The sequence below is a fragment of the Euphorbia lathyris genome, chromosome 3 (genome assembly GCF_963576675.1).
Source record: "Euphorbia lathyris chromosome 3, ddEupLath1.1, whole genome shotgun sequence".
Taxonomy (NCBI): domain Eukaryota; kingdom Viridiplantae; phylum Streptophyta; class Magnoliopsida; order Malpighiales; family Euphorbiaceae; genus Euphorbia; species Euphorbia lathyris.
In genome coordinates this window covers 70,271,338-70,291,297 of record NC_088912.1, presented here as the reverse complement: position 1 = coordinate 70,291,297, position 19,960 = coordinate 70,271,338, and the positions used below count along the sequence as shown (strand labels likewise).

Here is a 19,960-nt window from a genome sequence, read left to right as displayed (position 1 = left end):
TTGTGGCAATCTTGTTGTAAATTTTGATAATGTTATGATTTTAATGTTAGAATCCGTTGTTGTTTGGCATTTTTTATTATATACCATTTAGCGAATTTTGTTAAAAACACAATCAGACTTTACATATGTTAATTAAAATCAGCAATTAAACTAAATATTAGCTTCGCACGTTTCGCATAGGCTAGATTCGAAATCAGACAGAAGGGAGATAGCTGAGCCTCCCATTTGATCCATTCTTATAATTTTCCCTTTATCAAATTTTGGAACTTTGATTTGAATAGGCAATCTTAGGTCTTTCAACTTGTCAGTCCACAAAAACTAGAAAGAGTAGGCAATCTTTCATTGGAACAAAAAATGGTTTCTTCAATCTTTGCTCGACGCTTGAATCCCACTCAAAGTTTCATCCCTTTCATTGCTCGCTCTCTCTCGTTCCAACACACCTCAGATTTCCTCTCAGAAAATCTAACTCCTCAGCCAAATCCACAAAATTTCGACCCTTGCACAGTCTGCGAAACCCTCTCATGCTACGCCAACGACTGGAAATCCGCCCTTGATTTCTTCAACTGGGTCGAAATTGAATGCAAATTCCAGCACACTTCAGATACATACAATCGCATGATTGATATTTTGGGTAAGTTCTTCGAATTTTATCTTTCCTGGGACTTTATTCAGAGAATGACAAAATCACATTCTTCAATTCCCAATCATGCCACATTTCGTATATTGTTTAAGCGGTATGCATCTGCCCGTCTCATTAGAGAAGCAGTATCTGCTTACGATCGTTTAGATGAATTCAATTTAAAAGATGATACTTCTTATTGTAATCTTATTGATGCTCTTTGTGAGCACAAACACGTAATAGAGGCACAAGCATTGTGTTTTGGGGAGAACATGGAAGCCAAAACCGAAATGGCTGCAAGGAATAGAACTAAAGTTTGTAATATAATTTTGCGTGGTTGGTTTAAGATGGGATGGTGGACGAAGTGCAGGGAGTTTTGGGAGAAGATGGATGAACATGGAGTGCATAAAAGTTTGCATTCTTATTCAATATATATGGATATACTGTGTAAAGGTGGGAAGCCATGGAAAACAGTGAAATTGTACAAGGAGTTGAAAAGAAAAGGTGTACAATTGGATGTTGTAGCATATAATACCGTTGTTCATGCTATTGGTTTAGCAGAGGGTGTGGATTCTGCAGTTGGAGTGTATAGGGAAATGGCAGACTTGGGTTGTATGCCCAATGTAGTGACTTATAACACTATTATAAAGCTTTTGTGCCAAAATTACAGAGTGATGGAAGCATATAAGGTGCTTGATGAAATGCATAAGAAGGATATAGTACCTAATGTGATGACATATCATTGCTTCTTTGGGTGCCTTGAGAAGCCACAGGAGATCCTTTCGCTGTTTGACACGATGATTGAGAGTGGGGTTAGGCCGAGGATGGACACCTATGTGATGCTTATGAGGAAGTTTGGCAGATGGGGTTTTCTTCGACCGGTTCTTTTAGTTTGGGAGAAGATGGGAGAACATGGATGTAGTCCAAACGAATCTGCATACAATGCGCTAATTGATGTTTTAATCCAGAAGGACATGTTGGATTTGGCTAGGAAGTATGATGAGGAGATGCTTGCCAAAGGGCTTTCACCAAAGCTAAGGAAAGAGTTGAGAACAGGTGTGGTAAAGGAAGTATAATTTTTGGAAATATACTCGGATTTATTCTTGTAGGGGGATGCTAAAACTTTTTGCAGTTAAAATAGGGGCTGGCTGGCTCTATCTTCCTACTTTCTAGTAACCTTCTGAATTATATGCTTCAGACAAAGCATTTGGAGATGGCCTAGGAATCTGAAAAACTTTCTGTTCCAGATTTTCTTGTGCTGTTTGAGCTTCTAGTATGTTCTTAATTGTTTAATGAACATTCTTAATTTACTGTAGCCTCAGAAACACAGGCGTTGTTACTGTTGTATTGAGTTTGAAGCTTTAGTCTCTTCAATGAGAATAGATAAGATCTCATCTATTCAAGAGGGCAAACTCTCCACAATGGAACGAGAACAGCTGTCTTTTATAGTTGTTTTTCTTTTGTAGAAGTCCGGAATGCGAGGACAATAAATTGCTCAAGCTCTCTCCCTCAGTTGAACTGCTTCCTTGTGAACCATGATTAAAAGCCAGTGATATAATCATAATGAGCTTTCTGCGGCTGTTGAAGTTTCCTGTATGTTGCACTGCACACAGCTCAGTGCAACAGTGATAAGTTGTTCGGTACGAAGAACGCAGACATCAACCAATCCACTTTTTGCTGTTACGGGTAGGGGTTCATCCTCAATGCTATCTTAATTTGAAAGCCTGCTTACCGAGTTGCCACTAGCCAGAATTGAACTGTATGCTTAAACTAAAAAAGAAGAGAGAAAAGTCTCATTTTCAATCTGCATTCCAGGCGAAGCATAGAGTGAATTTGGGTGCAATCTCACAAGGAACCAGCAAGAAGGAGATGAGGGTTCCCTGATAAAAGAATAGGAACATTCCAAGCTTGGAAAGAAAAATACAAGTCGCTCAATTAGACGTTGCACATTATGTTTTCATTGTAATTATTTGAGTTATAAGGTTAAATTTTGCCTCACTATTATTACAAATGCGTAATTTTTACTTTCATGATCAAACTCATTAGTGTACTCTGTTTGTTTGTTTTTTTGAAGGATTTTTGCATAAACCTTGTGACGAATTTTGTCAATCTGTAATTTTTACTTGATAATCATACGTTAAATTACTCAGTTCTGAAATACAGTCACAGAATAGATCCATACAAACCAAACCCCTACAACCTTAATAAGTTGAATGCAACTTCATCTGTCAACCATAATGCTGAAAAATATAAGTCACTTTCTTGCTTAACAACACAATGCAGAACATAAACCGGCTGGTTCAGCATAAATTCACTAAAAAGAGCCACAAACCACAAGTTCATCTTCGATTACAATTCACAACTTACCAAAATTCCACATCATTCACCAATTTTAAAAACTTGATTGCTTAAGCTAAGCAATTCAACTTGTCATTGTACAACTTCAACAACTGAGGAGCTTCCTCGTGACAATTAACAAACTTTTCTAAAAAATACTTCTCTGTATACTCGAACAAACTAGTTATCCTCGGATCCGATTTAACCATGCCTTTCGATGACAGAAACTGTATAACTGCAGCTCTTGGGATCAGCCTCTTCTTCAAGCTAAGTGAAAGTAACTTAGGGCGACGAGCAAGCACTGAAGACTCTAAACCCAATTGATTCACATAAAAATCCATCACTGCCATTATCTTAGCCTCTGAAATTCCCAGACAACAAGGACTCCTCTTAAATGCTGAAACTGTAACTCTCTTGGACCAACCCCATCTCCTATAAATAGCAAACTTTTTATCTCTCGACGTTTTTGACAGACCTGCCAATACTGTGATTGCTCTCACAAACTGTGACTTCACAGGATTGAATCCCATTTTCCTAACTTCCATTACAATCATTCCGAATTTCTCAGAATTCATTTCAATATGTTGAGGTTGATATTGAATTAACACCAAAATGTTTTCTGCAGGCACTCCATTATCTCTCAATGTGTTGATATTAGGTACCAGATGAGCTTCAAGACGACAAAACAGAACTCGAGGGCATCGTTTAACAGCTGCAATTGCTTTCTCTTCGGATTGAAACAAGTCTCTGAAATAATTAAAAGAGGGGATCAAGTAATTTTCTAAGCTTCTTCTCAAGATCCAAGGGTAGCGAGTGAAGATGCTTACAATGTCAGCGGTTGAAGCACCTTTCGACCGGAAAAACTCAAATTTGGGGGAAATTACTTTTTGTGGATTGCAGGATAGGGTTCTGGGGTATTTTCTAATTATTTCAGAGATTTGGGGTTTTGAGAATCCAAGCTTCTTCAAAGAGGATCGGACTAATTCGGGCTTCTCTGAGGTTTTAAATTGGACAGTTTTAGAAGCTGATAAAGCTGATTCTGGAGACAACCCACATTTTTTTACAAGGTAAGAAACAGTAAATGAATGTCGATTTGTATCACTTGACAAGTATCTAACAGATGATGTTACCACCACCATTGATGGGTTTTTAGCTCCGAGAGGGTATCCATTTCTGGAACGGAGAAGAATTTTACACATGAAATAAGACATTGAGAATTGAAAATGGTGGTGCGAAGGAAACACTCACCTTTTCTGGAAACAAGTGTATGATTTTATTCAAGAAACTCGCAATTTCAGTTTCAATTTCATCAGAGCTAACTGGAAAACCAGAATAGAAAATTGACACTGAGAGGAGCTGAATACATGTACGAACAATATGTCATTTGGGCCGGGCTTTTCAAATCCAGGCTTGTCGATGTGTGGGGTTGGTTGGAAAAGGAGTAAGCTATTCCGTCTCCATTCCCATTTTTATAAATTATCTTTACATCCGCCCCAATACTTGGGTTTAGATATTTACCTTCTTTAAATATAATAGTAATTAGGTAACGATTATGATAAAAACTGAATGAAAAATACAAAATAATTTTTTGAAAGGAAATATAAATATTTTTAAAATATTCAAACCAAAAAATACATTTCTTATTATTTTACTCTCTAGAATAGATGTGATGAAGTGCATTTAACATCTAGTTAATTGATCGAATGGAAACTAAGAGAAGTTGATCGTACTAATATAATATATTGCATACTCTTTTAAAGTTGTAGAAAAAGAGTCTACACATAAGAGTTTCCATTGTTGTGGTTATCTGCAAAGCCATGTGATTTTTTTTTGATATGAATAGTAAGATCTACCATATCGTTGTAGTCTTTCAGCAAATGATATTTAAATCCTCGAGCCATTGGATGCTCTATGATTTTTGCGCATAAAGGAGTATCAACATCCATGACTTCGGGGATTCACAAGTCCATTCCCGCATCCACCATTACATGATGAAGCTCCTTTTAAATGAGGTTGTATACGTCATCCTCAAGAGAAGTTTCTTCACTAACCTTAGGTTTTGGATCAGGTCTACGATTCCTTCGATCTGCATATCTTGACCTTGCAGGCTTGTGACGACTTGCCTCATATCTCTACAGTAGAGATTCGATAGATTCATTATGAAGGTCTCTATGTTTCTTTGGACATCTTGAGTTATCCAATCAATGATAATATTTTGGAGGTGTTGGCGCGTGATGACACCTTTGGTGCATATGACTAGAGGTCCTTTCTACGGATCGTTCTCTGTCAATCCAATGTTGAGATTCTTCTAACGTATTTGTTTTTTGGGGGCAAGTACAGACGATGTCATGTCCAGTAGAACATGCAATGGAGTTATGTTTGTTAACATGCTTACTTGCCTCCTTTATCTCCCCCAACTCAGCTTGCATTACCTCTATTTACATATCATGCTTGACTCTCAAAATTTTCATGGATTCCTAAACAAAGCCCATATTATATATGCGATTTTTTTGTAATCTCGTCCATGAATCTATGCTCCTCATAATATAGAGATTCTAAGTAGGCTTCAATATTCTGGTCTAACACTAGAGTGATATGCAATGACTCCAGTAGGTTGTCACTAGCATTAACAAGGACATGATTTCTGACCTGAGTATCTGAAGTGCTATGAACATCTGGAACTGGTTGAAGCACAAAACTATTCATATGAGTCATATCGCATATCCACGCTCACCGCACACCACTTCATGTCTCCTAATCCGTGATATACGCCTAGTAGTTTCGAGTTCACCAGAGATGAGATTAGTAAACTGTTAGAGATGAGCCAAAGTACGACGTCCTTTCTCTAATTCTTAAGTCAATTATGTTTTTTTTATAGTAAATGAATAACTAGAAAACATAGTGAAGTAAAGTGATTGTGTACCTTATGCTTCTTTGAGATGACTATTAATAGAGATGAGTGAAAGGTACCCTATAACTGGGTAGGTTTCCACTTGGCAATGCTTGATTGACCCATATATCTATACACGTTCATGTCTGTCTCCCATTATAGGGATTAGGAGCGCATATTTCAATTCCGCTCTTATAATTGAGATACGTGTCCTTGGTAGTTATGCTTTTTGCATAAGACTTCTTATCGGTACACATTTCCGTCTACTTTCAGCTCATTTATTTAATGTGATATCAACAAGCAAGGATCTAATGAGACAAAAAATAAATAATCAAGGGTTAATACGTCTAAATAAAAGATTAGAGGCTTAATGAACTAAACAATTAAAGATTAGGGGCCTCAAGATATTTTTTACCTAAAATATAAGGAAAAGTACAAAAAAAAACCTTAAAATTCATATGGTTTCATCAATTTACAAGTACATACATGCTATATATTTTCTTGCAGAAAATGGTATATACTTTACAAATTTAGGAAAAAAAAAAAGTTCAACGACTGATGGTGTTATTCTTTGATGATGTGATAGTTTGACTTGGATGATATGACACGTAAATTTATTGATTTTGCTTTCCTCACACAACGAAATTATAACTTTTGCTAATGTGATGTGTTGGTTTAATGACATGACAAGCAGTGTTAGTCAAATTCTTCTGTTTACTAAATCTGTAAAGCACATGCTTTTTTTGCAAGAAAAAAAATCACATACCTATATTTACAAAATCACTAAAACCACATGGATTTTGTTTTTTTATATTTTTCTTTAAGATATATTGATATTTAAATTTGAAAGTGTAGTTAATACGTTAAATTAGAAATTAATTGTTAAATATTAAAAAAATATGTTATACAATAGGAATAAGATGCAAAAATAATTCTAACGTCTGAAATAGTGCAATTTCATCCTTAACGTTGACAGTAAAAACAATTTACTCATAACTTTGCAAGTTTGTCAATTTTAGACAGCATTAAAAAAATACATATATTCTGCATTATTTGGTTGTCAACAACAAAATTCTACATTTTTTTATGTTTTCAAAAATAGAATGGAGTATTAATATTTTTAAATTTGATAAAAATATTTTAGATTTTTTTGACCAACTTATACTGCAAACACTTATAATGTTTTTTAAATTTTCTATATATATATATATATATATATATTTGTGATCTGTTATTAATAAATAATAAAATTACATACATTTGCATTGGAGATGACAAGATTTATAAATAAAAAAAGAGTTTTATGAATTATTTTCCAAATTGACTAACTTATCAATGTTAGGAGTAAATTGTTTTTGGTTGCCATTGTTAGGGATATAATTGCACAATTTTATAGGTTATGAATAAAATTACTCTTGACTATCAATATTGAAATTACTTTTACACTTCATACCTATATAATATAATTATTATATTCATGGATATAATGAATTTGGAGATTGCCATGAAACAATGTAGCTACTATCGTTCCATCCGTACCCAGAAATGAAGATAATTTTCCTTCAATCTCCAATTCTGTGAAAATGGGTATTGTAAATTTCGACTCTAAGCAGAACTAACCCAATGGATATGTATTTTTTCTTTTTGTGTGGTAAAGTGGAAGGGTGAAATCCGAGGAAACAACAAAATGAAAAGAACTAATTAGAAACCATTCTTCTTGGGATTGGCTACACTGATTCTCAATAAAAAATACTTTGAGGGTCTATAGGAGGCGCATCACATTCGTGATGACCCAAAGATCAAGAAACTATGAAATTCGCCATCCAGTCAGCAATCTGATTTCTTTCCTGAAATAAATGTATAAAATAAAGGGCACAATCTCTATCCCGCAACTCCTGGCACTTCAGAATGAGCGAAGTCCGAAAATAATGTGTATCAATCTTACCCGTCGTAAAACTTAACAATGTCCTCGAATCCATCTCTAATTGAACTCAGGGATAAACCTTTATAACAAGCTAAAGTTAGGCCAAACAACCCAATACGAGATAGTGCGGCTGAGTGGAAAAGGGGTTTCATGGTTAATTTAGGTATTTGTACGACATTTCTGGCGGAATTATGGGGGTTTTATTTTGGCCTTCGTATTGCATGGGAAAAAGGTTATCGGAGAGTGGTCATTGAGATGGATTCTACTTCAGCTATACTATTCATGGAGAAATCGATTGGAATTTGCCACCCGATGAGTTGGCTAATTCGAGAATGCTGGAGCTTACGGGATAGAGATTAGGAGATTAATTTTCAACATGTCTTTCAGAAAGGAAATCAGACAACGGATTGGTTGGTAAATTTCACAAACACTTTAACCTTGGGTCATTACGAGTGTATTGTCCCCCTGAAGGTCTCCAGCAAATTCTTTCTGAAGACCGATAAGCCCGGGTTTCATCAAAAAGGGTCATAATCTAAACTGAACCTTTACTGGTTTGGTTTTACCTCTCTCTTTTCTCCCTTTTGGGCTTGCAGCCTTCTTTCTTCCCAAAAAAAAAAAAAAAAAAAAAGTCAGCCCATTCACAAGCCTAATTAAGGTGTGGAATTCAAACGACAATGTCGTTTGGTTGACGCTCCATCATTTATCACGTTCAAGCAAGTCAGGTGACGTGCCCATGTGGGCAGCGGAACTGCAACTTGGCGACCCAAATGAAAATTACGGATCAGACGGTAGAGTTCGTAGTCTCCATTATTATAATTATATACTGTACTGTATTCTATTAAATGCCTTCTCTGCTATCTGAGTTCTGTTCTTCTTCAACGAGAAGCCTCACAGTACTCCATCATCGATATCAACATCACTTACCGCACCAAACTTATTTATTACCATTTGCAGAGTTTCCGATACTAGGCGTTTTTCTTTGACTCTCCTTTTCTTTCCATTAGTATTTAATATTCCCTCGTTATTATACTGCCAATCGACTGTAAACGAAAAGATCGCTCTTCAACTTCCAGATTTGCATTTCCTGCTATTGATCTCGGGCAAATGGTGATTTTTGCTCTTTTTGCTTCCTAGATCGGATCAGACTTTATGATTTGTGGTTCTCTTTTTTTCTTTGTTGGGGAAATTTTTAGTTCACCAATTGGCTACAGGTTTAGGATTTTACTGTCATTTTTATTAGATTTGCATGTCTGCATTGTCGGTGCTGTAATTAGTTGGATTAGGTCTGAAGTGTGTTTTCTGAATTTAGTTGTAATTTCGCTTTCGTTGTTGATTCTTGATTATCTTGAGCTGATTGCTAATGATTAAGACTGATGAAGTTCAAAATTTCTGATATTTTGTGCGCTTTGATTTCCATTTCAGGTATTACATTTTTGTTCCTTTTTCTAATTTTTTTGGGGAGGGAGCTGTGCTTCTCGCGTCTGCAGTAGATAAGCCTAGCAGAATCTGTGTTGGATTTGGATGATCATCTAATTCGTATCGAGATGTTATAGAGTCCCGAGAATAGTCTAGTTCCGGAAGGACGAGGGTTCGGCTTTCATTGGTCTTTTCATCATTTTGCTTGGTGGAAGCTAAAAACAGGCATAATGATCGTCAACAAGCCACTTGTCTTAACTTATTTATACCTTTTGATCTACGTTGTACTTTCATCGGGTGTAATATTGTATAACAAGGTGATTACTTTGACATTCAATCTAAATTTCCTGCCATGATGTTTTCAAGTGCTGTGTTTTTTGATGGTGAAATTTCTCCAGATTGACTAGTTTGTACATGTTGGTAAGAAGAGAATATCTTGCTCCTTTTCTTTTAGAACTTTTAAAGTGCAACTCTTTCAGTTCATGCTCAAGGTTTAAGTCTTCTAAGTTTTAGCTTTTGGGGAAATTCTGATAACTACTTATTCATTGTCAGCTTATTGTTAGGTCTGCTTGTATGTTGATTTATGTTTCCATCTGTTAAATGATTTCTTGTTTTTCTTGCACACAGCATTGATATAGTGAGGCCTTTATATCAATATATTTGCTAAGCATATCAATCTACCAAGTACCTATTACCAAGTTTTCGAATCCACTTCTGGAATAGAATTTGCTAGTTTCATTCAAGATGATTATTGGCTCCACATATTTGTGACATTATGCTTGCACATGTGAATGCATTAAGATGCTATATCATATCATATCATAAAAAATTTGAAATGTATACCTAGTTCAAACTATTCAAGTACAATTTCATCACTTTGAAGATATTTGATTCTCACTTAACCTAGCTGTTGATGTTAATTTGCCATACATACATTTACCTTTTTATGAAGATATTTACTTTTGTATGTACCATGATTGCTTATATGTTTAACCTGAAAATACAGCAGCTGTCCCTTGGTCTGATTTTTTGAGGAACTATTTGCGGAAATATAACTTAATCAATTTTTGTGCAGTGGGTTCTTTCGCCAAAATATTTCAACTTTCCATATCCTATCACTCTTACGATGATCCATATGGCATTTTCAGGGGGAGTAGCCTTTGTTATTGTTCGTGTATTCAAGGTTAGTGTTTCTACATAATTTTGATTCCATGTATTTGTTAGTATGGATCTGTTACTAAAAATAACTATTGGTCAATATTTGTATCAAAATTTGAATACATCCATTTCTCTGTTCAAGTGAATCTATTTATTAGTTTGTGTATTGCAGTCTTTTTCTTAATTGTTCAATGGAAATTATCATTTTACTTAAGAATGTTATTACAATAAGTCTTAAATTAACTTTCTGAGGTATTCAATTTATTGTTAGCATACCATTGTTAATGACTTTTCTGATAAAAACGGCATGCTGAACAACCTTTGATTTCACTGTCTATGTAATTCTTTCATTCTAACCCATTATGGAGATGGAGAATTCTCAACTCCATATTCTGTATGTGAAAATATTTACGTGCTCCTACAGTCCTTAGTTGTTTTTTGAAGCATTGAATGTTGTCCTTTTTTTTCTCCTTTTTAATCTTCAGATTGCACTTTCTTCATGGTTAAGCTTGTTTTCATTTCGATTTAACACATAATTATGAATTCATCGTGTAGAGTTGACTTCTTTATAACTAAATTTTTATTTGACTTTTTCTCTAACATGTGAGACAAATATGTAGTTGTATGTGTTATTTCTCAAAGAACCTATACACATATGCTAAATAAATTTGCAGCAATAATTTTCCGGTTTTTTTTTTTTTTTTTTTTTTTTTTTGGGAATTTGGATAGAGCTTTTTAATCTACTTTAGACTCAGATTGCTGGTGATCGAAAGAGTTCAATACCCCTCGATTGCTTGTATGAATGTGGCTTCGAGCTTATATTTTAAGAAACCATTGATTCATAAATCATTGATACTTTTTGAAGATTATTTTTGAGATTTTATTTTAGGAGAGCATTGGGTAGATACTTGTCAAGGAACCAATTGACCTAAAAGCTTAAGCTCATAGGTAAGACCCAAGAATAACTTTTATCATTATTATCTTCCATATGCCCCTGGACGCCAATGCCTATTGGTATTGAAGCATGTATAGCACATACCCATCTTAACATGTGTTGAAATTCCATTAATAATTGGAGTTGTCAGGATTTGAACTTTCAATCACTTGATCTAAAATCTTAAGCTGTCAAGAATAGCTTTTATTATTACTATTATCTTTGACAATACTGATAGGAAAAACTAAAGGAAAGAAATGAGAAATTAGCATGGCTGTGTATTTTTCCTATATCATTAGAAATTTAAACTTGACACAACTTGAAGTAAAAATCCCAATCTTATACAACAACAACAACAACAAAGCCTTAGTCCCGAAATGATTTGGGGTCGGCTAACATGAACCATCATATAAAACCGTGAAATCAAGTTGTCTCAGCGACACAAATTCGCTCCCTCCACTCCGTCCTATCCACTACCATATTTTCCTCAATTCCTAGTAAACTCATATCACTCTCGATCACCCTCCTCCAAGTTTGCTTAGGTCTTCCCCTACCCCTCACCACTACATCCCTTTGCCACTCTTCGATCCTTCTAACCGGCGCATCAAGCGCTCTACGTCTCACATGGCCAAACCACCTTAGTCGGTTTTCTCTCATTTTATGGTTTTTCCAAAATTAAAGTCTCTTTGCATTTACAAATAATCTCTTATAACTTATAGTTATCAAGTAACCATTTCACTTTCATTTCACTTTCATTTCAAGAATATTTTTTATTATCTCTAACATTCCAACACCCAAACGTCCCTTGGACTTGTACGTGTATAAGCATAAACAATTCTACCTTGTGTTGAAATTTCATTAATAAATGGGACCTTCAGGACCCAAATTCAGAAACTCTTGGGTCGAGGAGGCTCTGATACTATGTCAAGTAACCTATTAACCCCTAAAGCTTAAGCTAATAGGTAAGGTTCCAAGATTCTTTTTTTTATTGAGTTTTTTTTATTACCTCTAATAGTAACATACTCTATTATATTTTAAGAAGGTATTGATAAAGAACATATAAAATAATGTAAAAATGCCAATATGGCATGATGATCAACTTTTTCTCAATGTGCAAATATGGATGCATGTATTTAGGCAAACCCATGCCCCTATTCTGTTATATAAACACGCTTTAATGTTCTTTTGATTAAGTATGTAATATATTCTTATATGAGCTTGCAATGAAGACTTAGATTAGATGCTTTCTGTTTCATACTATATTAGAGCATGTCATTACCTTGTGTTGAAATTTGCTGTATATCATCTATCAACATCATGTTAATACCTTTCTTGAATGATTGAACAGTAAGAGTACTGAGAAAGAATGGGAGAATGTATTGAAGCTCAGATTTTTGTTTTAAAATAATGCTATCATCGAAGCTAAGTTGTACGCAATCCAACTTAATTAGATGTAGCTGTGTTGTGTGATGGCTAGCTCTTTTTATTTTTATTATTATTATTATTATTCTTGACTCTTTATAAAGGTTGGGAAAGTAGATTCTGATTTCTTATGTATAAAAGAGTAAGCAAGATTCTACTGATTTGTTCACTTCATTTCTTCAATATTTGTAAATTTCATAAGAAGTTTTATATGGATAAACACACACGCAGACACAAGCTATAACTAGTCTTTGGTTGCTTCCTATTTGTTTCTATTTGCTGGAGGTAATATTGAACTTTTTTTTTTTTCCCTTCTCTTTGTAATGACCAGGTTGTAACCCCAGTCAAAATGACTTTTGAAATGTAAGTGATGTAGTTCTTTTTCTAAAAAATCTTTACATTTTTCTCTTGGTATCATCTCTAACTTGTGTTCCCTGAAACTCATTTCTTGATACTGCAGATATGCAACATGTGTAGTACCAATAAGTGCCTTCTTTGCAGCAAGTCTTTGGTAAGAACTTGAATGTGATGGAGTTGGACCTATTCATATTACCTTATTCTCATTGCATGAAATGATGTATCAAATATTATCTTTATGCATTCAATGCCACAAATATTGAGTCACCAGATTGCTAGTTAGTTGTGGTGAAAAATATGTCAGTTAAGTTTGTATTAACTGTTATATACAAGATTGTAACTGTACACTTTTGGACTTGTATCATATACTAAAATAGGGTAACTAGGCTTGCTTTGTGGTTTATCTTTCATGTGGCTTATTTTGAAAATTAAAAAAAAAAATTCCTTAAATTTTTAAATTGTTGATAGGTACTGATGTCTGCTTGGATTTTTTTGCGAGTATTGTAGAAATATTGGTAAAGATTATCAATTAGGAAGCTAAAAAGAATGCTTAATTTAATTTATTGTTCATTATGAAGATGCTGCAATGGATTTATATTTCGATATGGTTTAGGCAGATATGTCACTGTTTTTTTGTGCCACATGTTTATAAATAATTGGATATAAGTGGCTGGAAATTCAGTGGTTCAGTTTAGCTGGAGCTGGAGCTGGACTAAGAACAACAATATCTTGAACTGATGCTTATCTGGTTCTTGCATAAGCATAGTTGAAGCCTCTTCTTCTATGTATATGGGGTTATTGACTTTTGTGCATACAATCACAAGGCTTGTGCATTTTTTGCAGATGCATATTATTCTATTTTGCATCTGGATTTATGGCACTCTAATTCATTAATGTCTAGTTCTTCCTATTGGAGAAATCATGTTGAGATTTAGTACAGGACTCATATTGACATTTTGATTGATTGTGGCCCTTTCTGATGTTAAATTCTTGTCTGCACAGGTTTGGTAACACAGCTTATTTATTCATTTCAGTTGCCTTCATTCAGATGCTTAAAGCTCTAAGTACGTATACAAAGGGCAAATAAGTTTTCAGTTTCTTGATAAGCTCTTTTAACCTGCTAAGTAGGTACTAATAAATAATTTATTTGGATGTTACAGTGCCAGTGGCAACTTTTTTTATGGCTGTATTATGCGGCACTGATAAAGCAAGATGTGATGTGTTCGCAAACATGGTGCTGGTCAGTGTTGGAGTTGTCATCTCTTCATATGGGGAAATTCATTTTAATGTAATTGGCACACTTTACCAAGTTACTGGCATCGTTGCAGAAGCACTCAGGCTGGTTTTAACTCAGGTCCTTCTTCAGAAAAAAGGCTTGAGTCTAAATCCTGTCACTAGCTTGTATTACATAGCTCCATGCAGGTACTGCATTTTGATGATCTGAGATTTTTTTTTTTCTTTTGTTTATTTACATAAAAATTCAAATTCGAATTGAGCAAAACTTGAGAGTTTAGTGTTGCCTTATGGTTGTCATTTGGTTGCCCTGACTTTATCTTTACCTCACATTTACAATATGGGGACAACTTATTAGAATATATCCTTAACACCAACACCAACACCATCTTTATTTTCCTATTTATGTAGCCATTCTACAACTGATGGTCTTTGATTTCTGGAAATGCTAATGTTGGGGTTTCTCACCTTTTTCTCTCTTTTTGTCCCCTGTTCTGGTGCAGTTTTGTTTTTCTATTTGTGCCTTGGTATTTATTGGAGAAGCCTGAGATGGAAGTTTCACAGGTTCAGTTCAACTTTTGGATCTTCTTCACCAATGCTCTTGCTGCGTTAGCCTTGAACTTCTCCATATTCTTAGTAATTGGTAGAACTGGAGCAGTTACCATAAGGGTTGCTGGTGTTCTAAAGGACTGGATACTGATTGCCCTTTCAACTGTCATATTTCCAGAGTCTACAATAACTGGGTTGAATATAACTGGTTATGCAATTGGTATTGCCTTACCTTTTTGAAGTTCCATTACTATTTATGAGGTCATGGAATTTAGTTCTGATTTCCTTTATATTTATGTTTTTTTTTTCCAATTTTTGCAGCTCTTTGTGGTGTTGTCATGTACAACTACTTGAAGGTTAAAGAACAACGTGCATCTCAGCTTCCTGAAGCTATTCCTGAAAGAATGACGAAGGTTAATATTATCGTTAATATTTGGTATTTTAATGCTGGCTAACCTTTTTTATTTATTCTATTTTCGAAACTTGTTTTGAGTCACTAACATAATCCTTTGACTTAAACGTGATTAGTCTGCTGCTACCATCTGCAAAAAGTTGCATTAAAGTAGTTAATTCATATTTCATAGTGAACAATTCAATGGAAAATTTGCCTCGAAGGATATTGAAAAGGCACAGTAGTAGGAGAAATGAAATGGGGTTAATTTAACCTGTTGTCATTTGATTTTGCTGGTCAAATTTCTTTATTTTTAACTTAAATTTGTATGGTAAAGTCTCTTTAGATTTTGCTTCATGAAAGTTCACTACTATTAAATTGGCGTAGAAACTTAGTCATATATCTAAAACTGGTTACATCATTAAAGCTAAAGTATATAATAAGTATTTTACTTAGGCAAATTGAAGAAAAGTGGCCTTGGTGAAACAAGAAGTCAAACCCCAATGCAATGCAGTATGACATGCTGACTGCCAATTAAATATGATGCATACCATATAAATTTGGTTTTCAACTCTCATTCATGATGTACATGTGGGCCAAAAGATTGGTATCCACAATTCAAGATTAAATGAGAAAATTACCGTTCTTTAATTTGTAAAGCTAGTCCCTTCATTTGCATATCAATACAATACTTTTTAAGTATTAAAAGGTGTTGTGTTTGGGTAGCATTGACCATAATCACTCGAAATTTCGAATGGACAACCACCACCGTCTTTGCTCAGCAATTGATGAAACCGTGTGTGGTTGGTATAACTACTGTTCTAGTACATGGCATAGTGTCACATTATGTTTCTCACACATAATTTACTTGTACAGGATTGGAAGTTGGAAAAAAAGTCATCTGATATATACTCACCCAGTAACAGCGGTGATAATGGAGTAGGTAATGGAGTTGGTCTGTCATCTGATATAAAAGTTGATGAAGAAGCACCTCTAATACCATCAAGGCTGTCGCATATAGGACGCTCACAGCTTGGCAATTATTCTTCGTGAATTTTGTGCATTTGACAGAGACTTAAGTAAGTAGAACTGCAAAAGGTAATGAATTCAAGTCGGTGCGTGCATCCTTTGATTTCAGGAGAAAACAAATGTTTTGCTTAAATTGTTTTTGCTCCACATTGGTTTCAACTTCACACCACAAATGCGAATGGGAAGAGTAACTACATTTTGCAGCATGTGAAATCATTTTCTTGTTATAGTTCTGCAGATGGTAGCTTTAGGACCCATTGCTGGGTGAAGAAGCTCGCCTCTGACATAATCATTTGGATAACATTATATATAATATATATTTTAGATTTTTTTTCTTTTCTAATCATTTTAGGTAGTCCATAGGCGATTCAAACAGTTGGACTAGAATCGGATAACTGCAGCACTAGTTCGTATTCTCTTACGGATATCATGCTTTTTTTTATTATTATTTTCTAGATTGAAATTTGTCAAATGTTAAGAGTTGATTGATATGTTTATTCTTTAGTTATTGGATCATATTGATTGAAATTGATTGTATTAAAGGAGACTTCTGCATTACATAAAATGATGTGAACACTCTGTTAGAAGAGCATTATTTATTTCATCTGCATTTGAATTATATTATTAACAATTTAAAAATATTTTTTTTTTTGCGGTTTGATCTGGCTATGAGAATTTTATACGTTTTTTTTTTCTAGTTGAATTTTATGTTAACCCTTAATTGTTTTAGCCATACTTTATTTTAGTCTGTGTTAATTAATTTCATACCAAGCATCCAATAGTAAAACAATATACAAAGTGATTCGAAATATGAGTTAGGCCGAGTCAGGCCCATTCGGGCAGATAGGCCCAATCGGGCAGATGACCCATAGGCCCAAGCAACCTCTATAAAAACATACCTCACATTCAAGAAAAGGGAGGTAATCACTTTAAAACCATTTTGAGCACCTTACTTTGAATAGTGGTGAGAACCTCTGACTGTCTTGCTCGTCGGAGTATTCGCAGGGACCATTCCCGGCGCAGGGACGATCCATACAGACGATAAAGCCTCTTTCCGAAGACCCAGATCACGGAGTTCACTTACCTAATTATTTGGTGCGGTGAGCGTGGACTACGAGTGATGTGATATTGGTTATGAAAAAGAGATAATAACCAAATCAACAAGTTTTCCCGATCTATCTTAAGGAATTAATAGAATCAAATAACAAACATAAATTGGTGATAACAAACCAATCCCAAAGAATTAAAGACAATGAAAGGAGATCTGACCTTACACCTTCGAATAATTAAATTGGAACCTGAGTGTTTGGCGATTCACAAGTACCTTACCAAAATACTTGTTCACGATCAAGATAATATTGCAAGAATGATGACCCGGTCTCTCAAGCTCACAATAAAGAATTCAATCCCGGATTGAAAATAATTCCCAAAGGAAAAGAAGAACTTTTGTTCATAAAAATATTGATTTCTGATTGATGAAAAATAATGAAGAATACAAGCCTTTATATAGGCTACAAAATAAACCTAAACCTAAACTAAAAAGAAAGTTGAATCCTAGTGCATCAAGGTAAAAGAAATCCTAATTAGACAAGGAAAAACATTAAATTCGTTTTTGTCCTTTAGAGCCCAATTTCAGCCCATTAATTAACATTATTTGGGCCTTTTAATTAGCTAGAAATAAGCCCAATCAAACCTATAAGGTTATAGCATTAATTTTAATGAGTCCCAATGGGTTTTGCACATGCCAAACACATGCAAGTCCAAAGCTTCTCTTAAAATATGATCAACCTTTTTACATATCACTATTATGGGCTTGGGCTTGGATACAACACAAAAACACACCATCTTTAATGACTTCGCTAGAATTCATTCCTTGTTTAAAGAAGCTCAAGATGAGTCCATTAAGCATTTGTTGGTCTTTCTTTGCACGATTCTTCGTCATAGGTCCAATTGACAGCTCCAATGGATCCCTCATGCTTCTACTAGGCTCCTTAACTCCAAGCTCCTTTGTTCCATGCTCTTGTGCTTTTGATATCACATCATTCCCTCTCTCTTGAAAAGGATTTGTCCTCAAATCTTCATCTCCTACATCAAACAAAGATAAATCAGCCACATTAAAAGTTGCATGCACACTATACTCACCTGGCAAGTCGAGCTTGTAGGCATTATCCCCAATTCGTGCGACTACTTGAAATGGACCATCGCCTCTAGGATGTAGCTTTGATTTTCTCTGAGCGGGGAACCTTTCCTTGCGCATATGCAACCACACCCAATCACCGGGTTCAAATAGAACACATTGTCGACCCTTGCTAGCTTGCTTTGCATAATGCTCATTCTTCTTCTCCAGTTGTTGTTTCACTTGTTCATGTAACTTAAGCACCATTTCTGCCTTTTTCTTTCCATCTAAACTTTTCCTTTCATCAACAGGCAAAGGGATCAAGTCTAATGGTGTCAAAGGATTAAAACCATAAACAATTTCAAATGGTGAGAAGTTAGTAGATGAATGTATAGCCCTATTATAAGCGAACTCAATAAATGGTAGGCATTCTTCCCATGACTTAAGATTCTTTTGAATAACTGCCCTAAGAAGTTGTCCTAAAGTTCTATTTACTACTTCGGTTTGACCATCAGTTTGAGGGTGACAAGAAGTAGAAAACAACAGTTTAGTCCCCAATTTATTCCACAAAGTCTTCCAAAAATAGCTTAAAAACTTAGGATCTCTATCACTAACTATACTCTTTGGCATCCCATGCAGACGAACAACCTCTCTAAAGAACAAGTTAGCAATATTAATAGCATCATCAGTTTTATGGCATGGTATGAAATGTGCCATCTTAGAAAAGCGATCTACAACCACAAATATGGAATCATTACCTCTCTTAGACCTAGGTAAAGCCATCACAAAATCCATGGATATAGCAGTCCAAGGTTCATTCGGCACAGGTAATGGAGTGTATAAACCATGAGGCATAACTCTAGACTTAGCTTTCTTACAATTAATACAACTAGCACATATTCTTTCCACATCACTTTTCATATGAGGCCAAAAGAAATGTTCAGAAATCATGTCCAAAGTCTTAGCAACCCCAAAATGCCCCATCAAGCCTCCACCGTGGGCTTCCCTCACAAGAAATTCTCTATGTGAACATTTAGGCATGCATAATCGATTATCTCTAAATAAGTAGCCCTCATGTCTATAAAATTTTCCAAAAGCAGTAAGTTCACAAGCTTTATAAATAGATGCAAAGTCTAGATCATCAACATATAATTCTTTGATATACTCAAATCCTAAACACTTAGCATGCATCACATTCAATAAGCTAACTCTCCTACTTAATGCATCAGCAACTACGTTTTCCTTCCCTTGCTTATACTTAATCACATAAGGAAACGTCTCTATAAATTCCACCCACTTGGCATGTCTTCGGTTCAATTTTTGTTGACCCTTAAGATGTTTCAAGGATTCATGATCGGTGTGGATCACAAACTCTTTAGGCCATAAATAATGTTGCCACATTTGCAAAGCCCTAACTAATGCATAGAGTTCTTTATCATAAGTGGGATAGTTTAAGGTTGCACCACTAAGTTTTTCACTAAAGAAGGCTATAGGTCGACCCTCTTGCATTAAAACAGCACCAATCCCTACTCCCGACGCATCACACTCAATTTCAAACGATTTATCAAAGTTTGGAAGTGCTAAA

At 35.0% G+C, this 19,960-nt stretch overlaps 2 protein-coding genes across 2 annotated transcripts; both read left to right on the top strand.

The window, feature by feature from the left end:
• Positions 1-251: 251 nt before the first annotated feature.
• LOC136224378 (pentatricopeptide repeat-containing protein At1g80550, mitochondrial) lies at positions 252-2,682 on the top strand. Its single transcript, XM_066012708.1, has one exon. The coding sequence runs from the start codon at positions 355-357 to the stop codon at positions 1,693-1,695; it is 1,341 nt and encodes a 446-aa protein (XP_065868780.1). The 5' UTR covers positions 252-354; the 3' UTR covers positions 1,696-2,682.
• A 5,914-nt stretch (positions 2,683-8,596) lies between these two features.
• LOC136222397 (probable sugar phosphate/phosphate translocator At1g48230) lies at positions 8,597-16,858 on the top strand. Its single transcript, XM_066010127.1, has 10 exons — positions 8,597-8,877; positions 9,193-9,503; positions 10,262-10,369; positions 13,032-13,063; positions 13,161-13,211; positions 14,060-14,121; positions 14,218-14,479; positions 14,794-15,059; positions 15,161-15,252; positions 16,107-16,858. Exons 2-10 carry the CDS (start codon positions 9,417-9,419, stop codon positions 16,281-16,283), a joined length of 1,137 nt encoding a protein of 378 aa, XP_065866199.1. The 5' UTR covers positions 8,597-8,877; positions 9,193-9,416; the 3' UTR covers positions 16,284-16,858.
• The last annotated feature ends 3,102 nt before the right edge of the window (positions 16,859-19,960 follow it).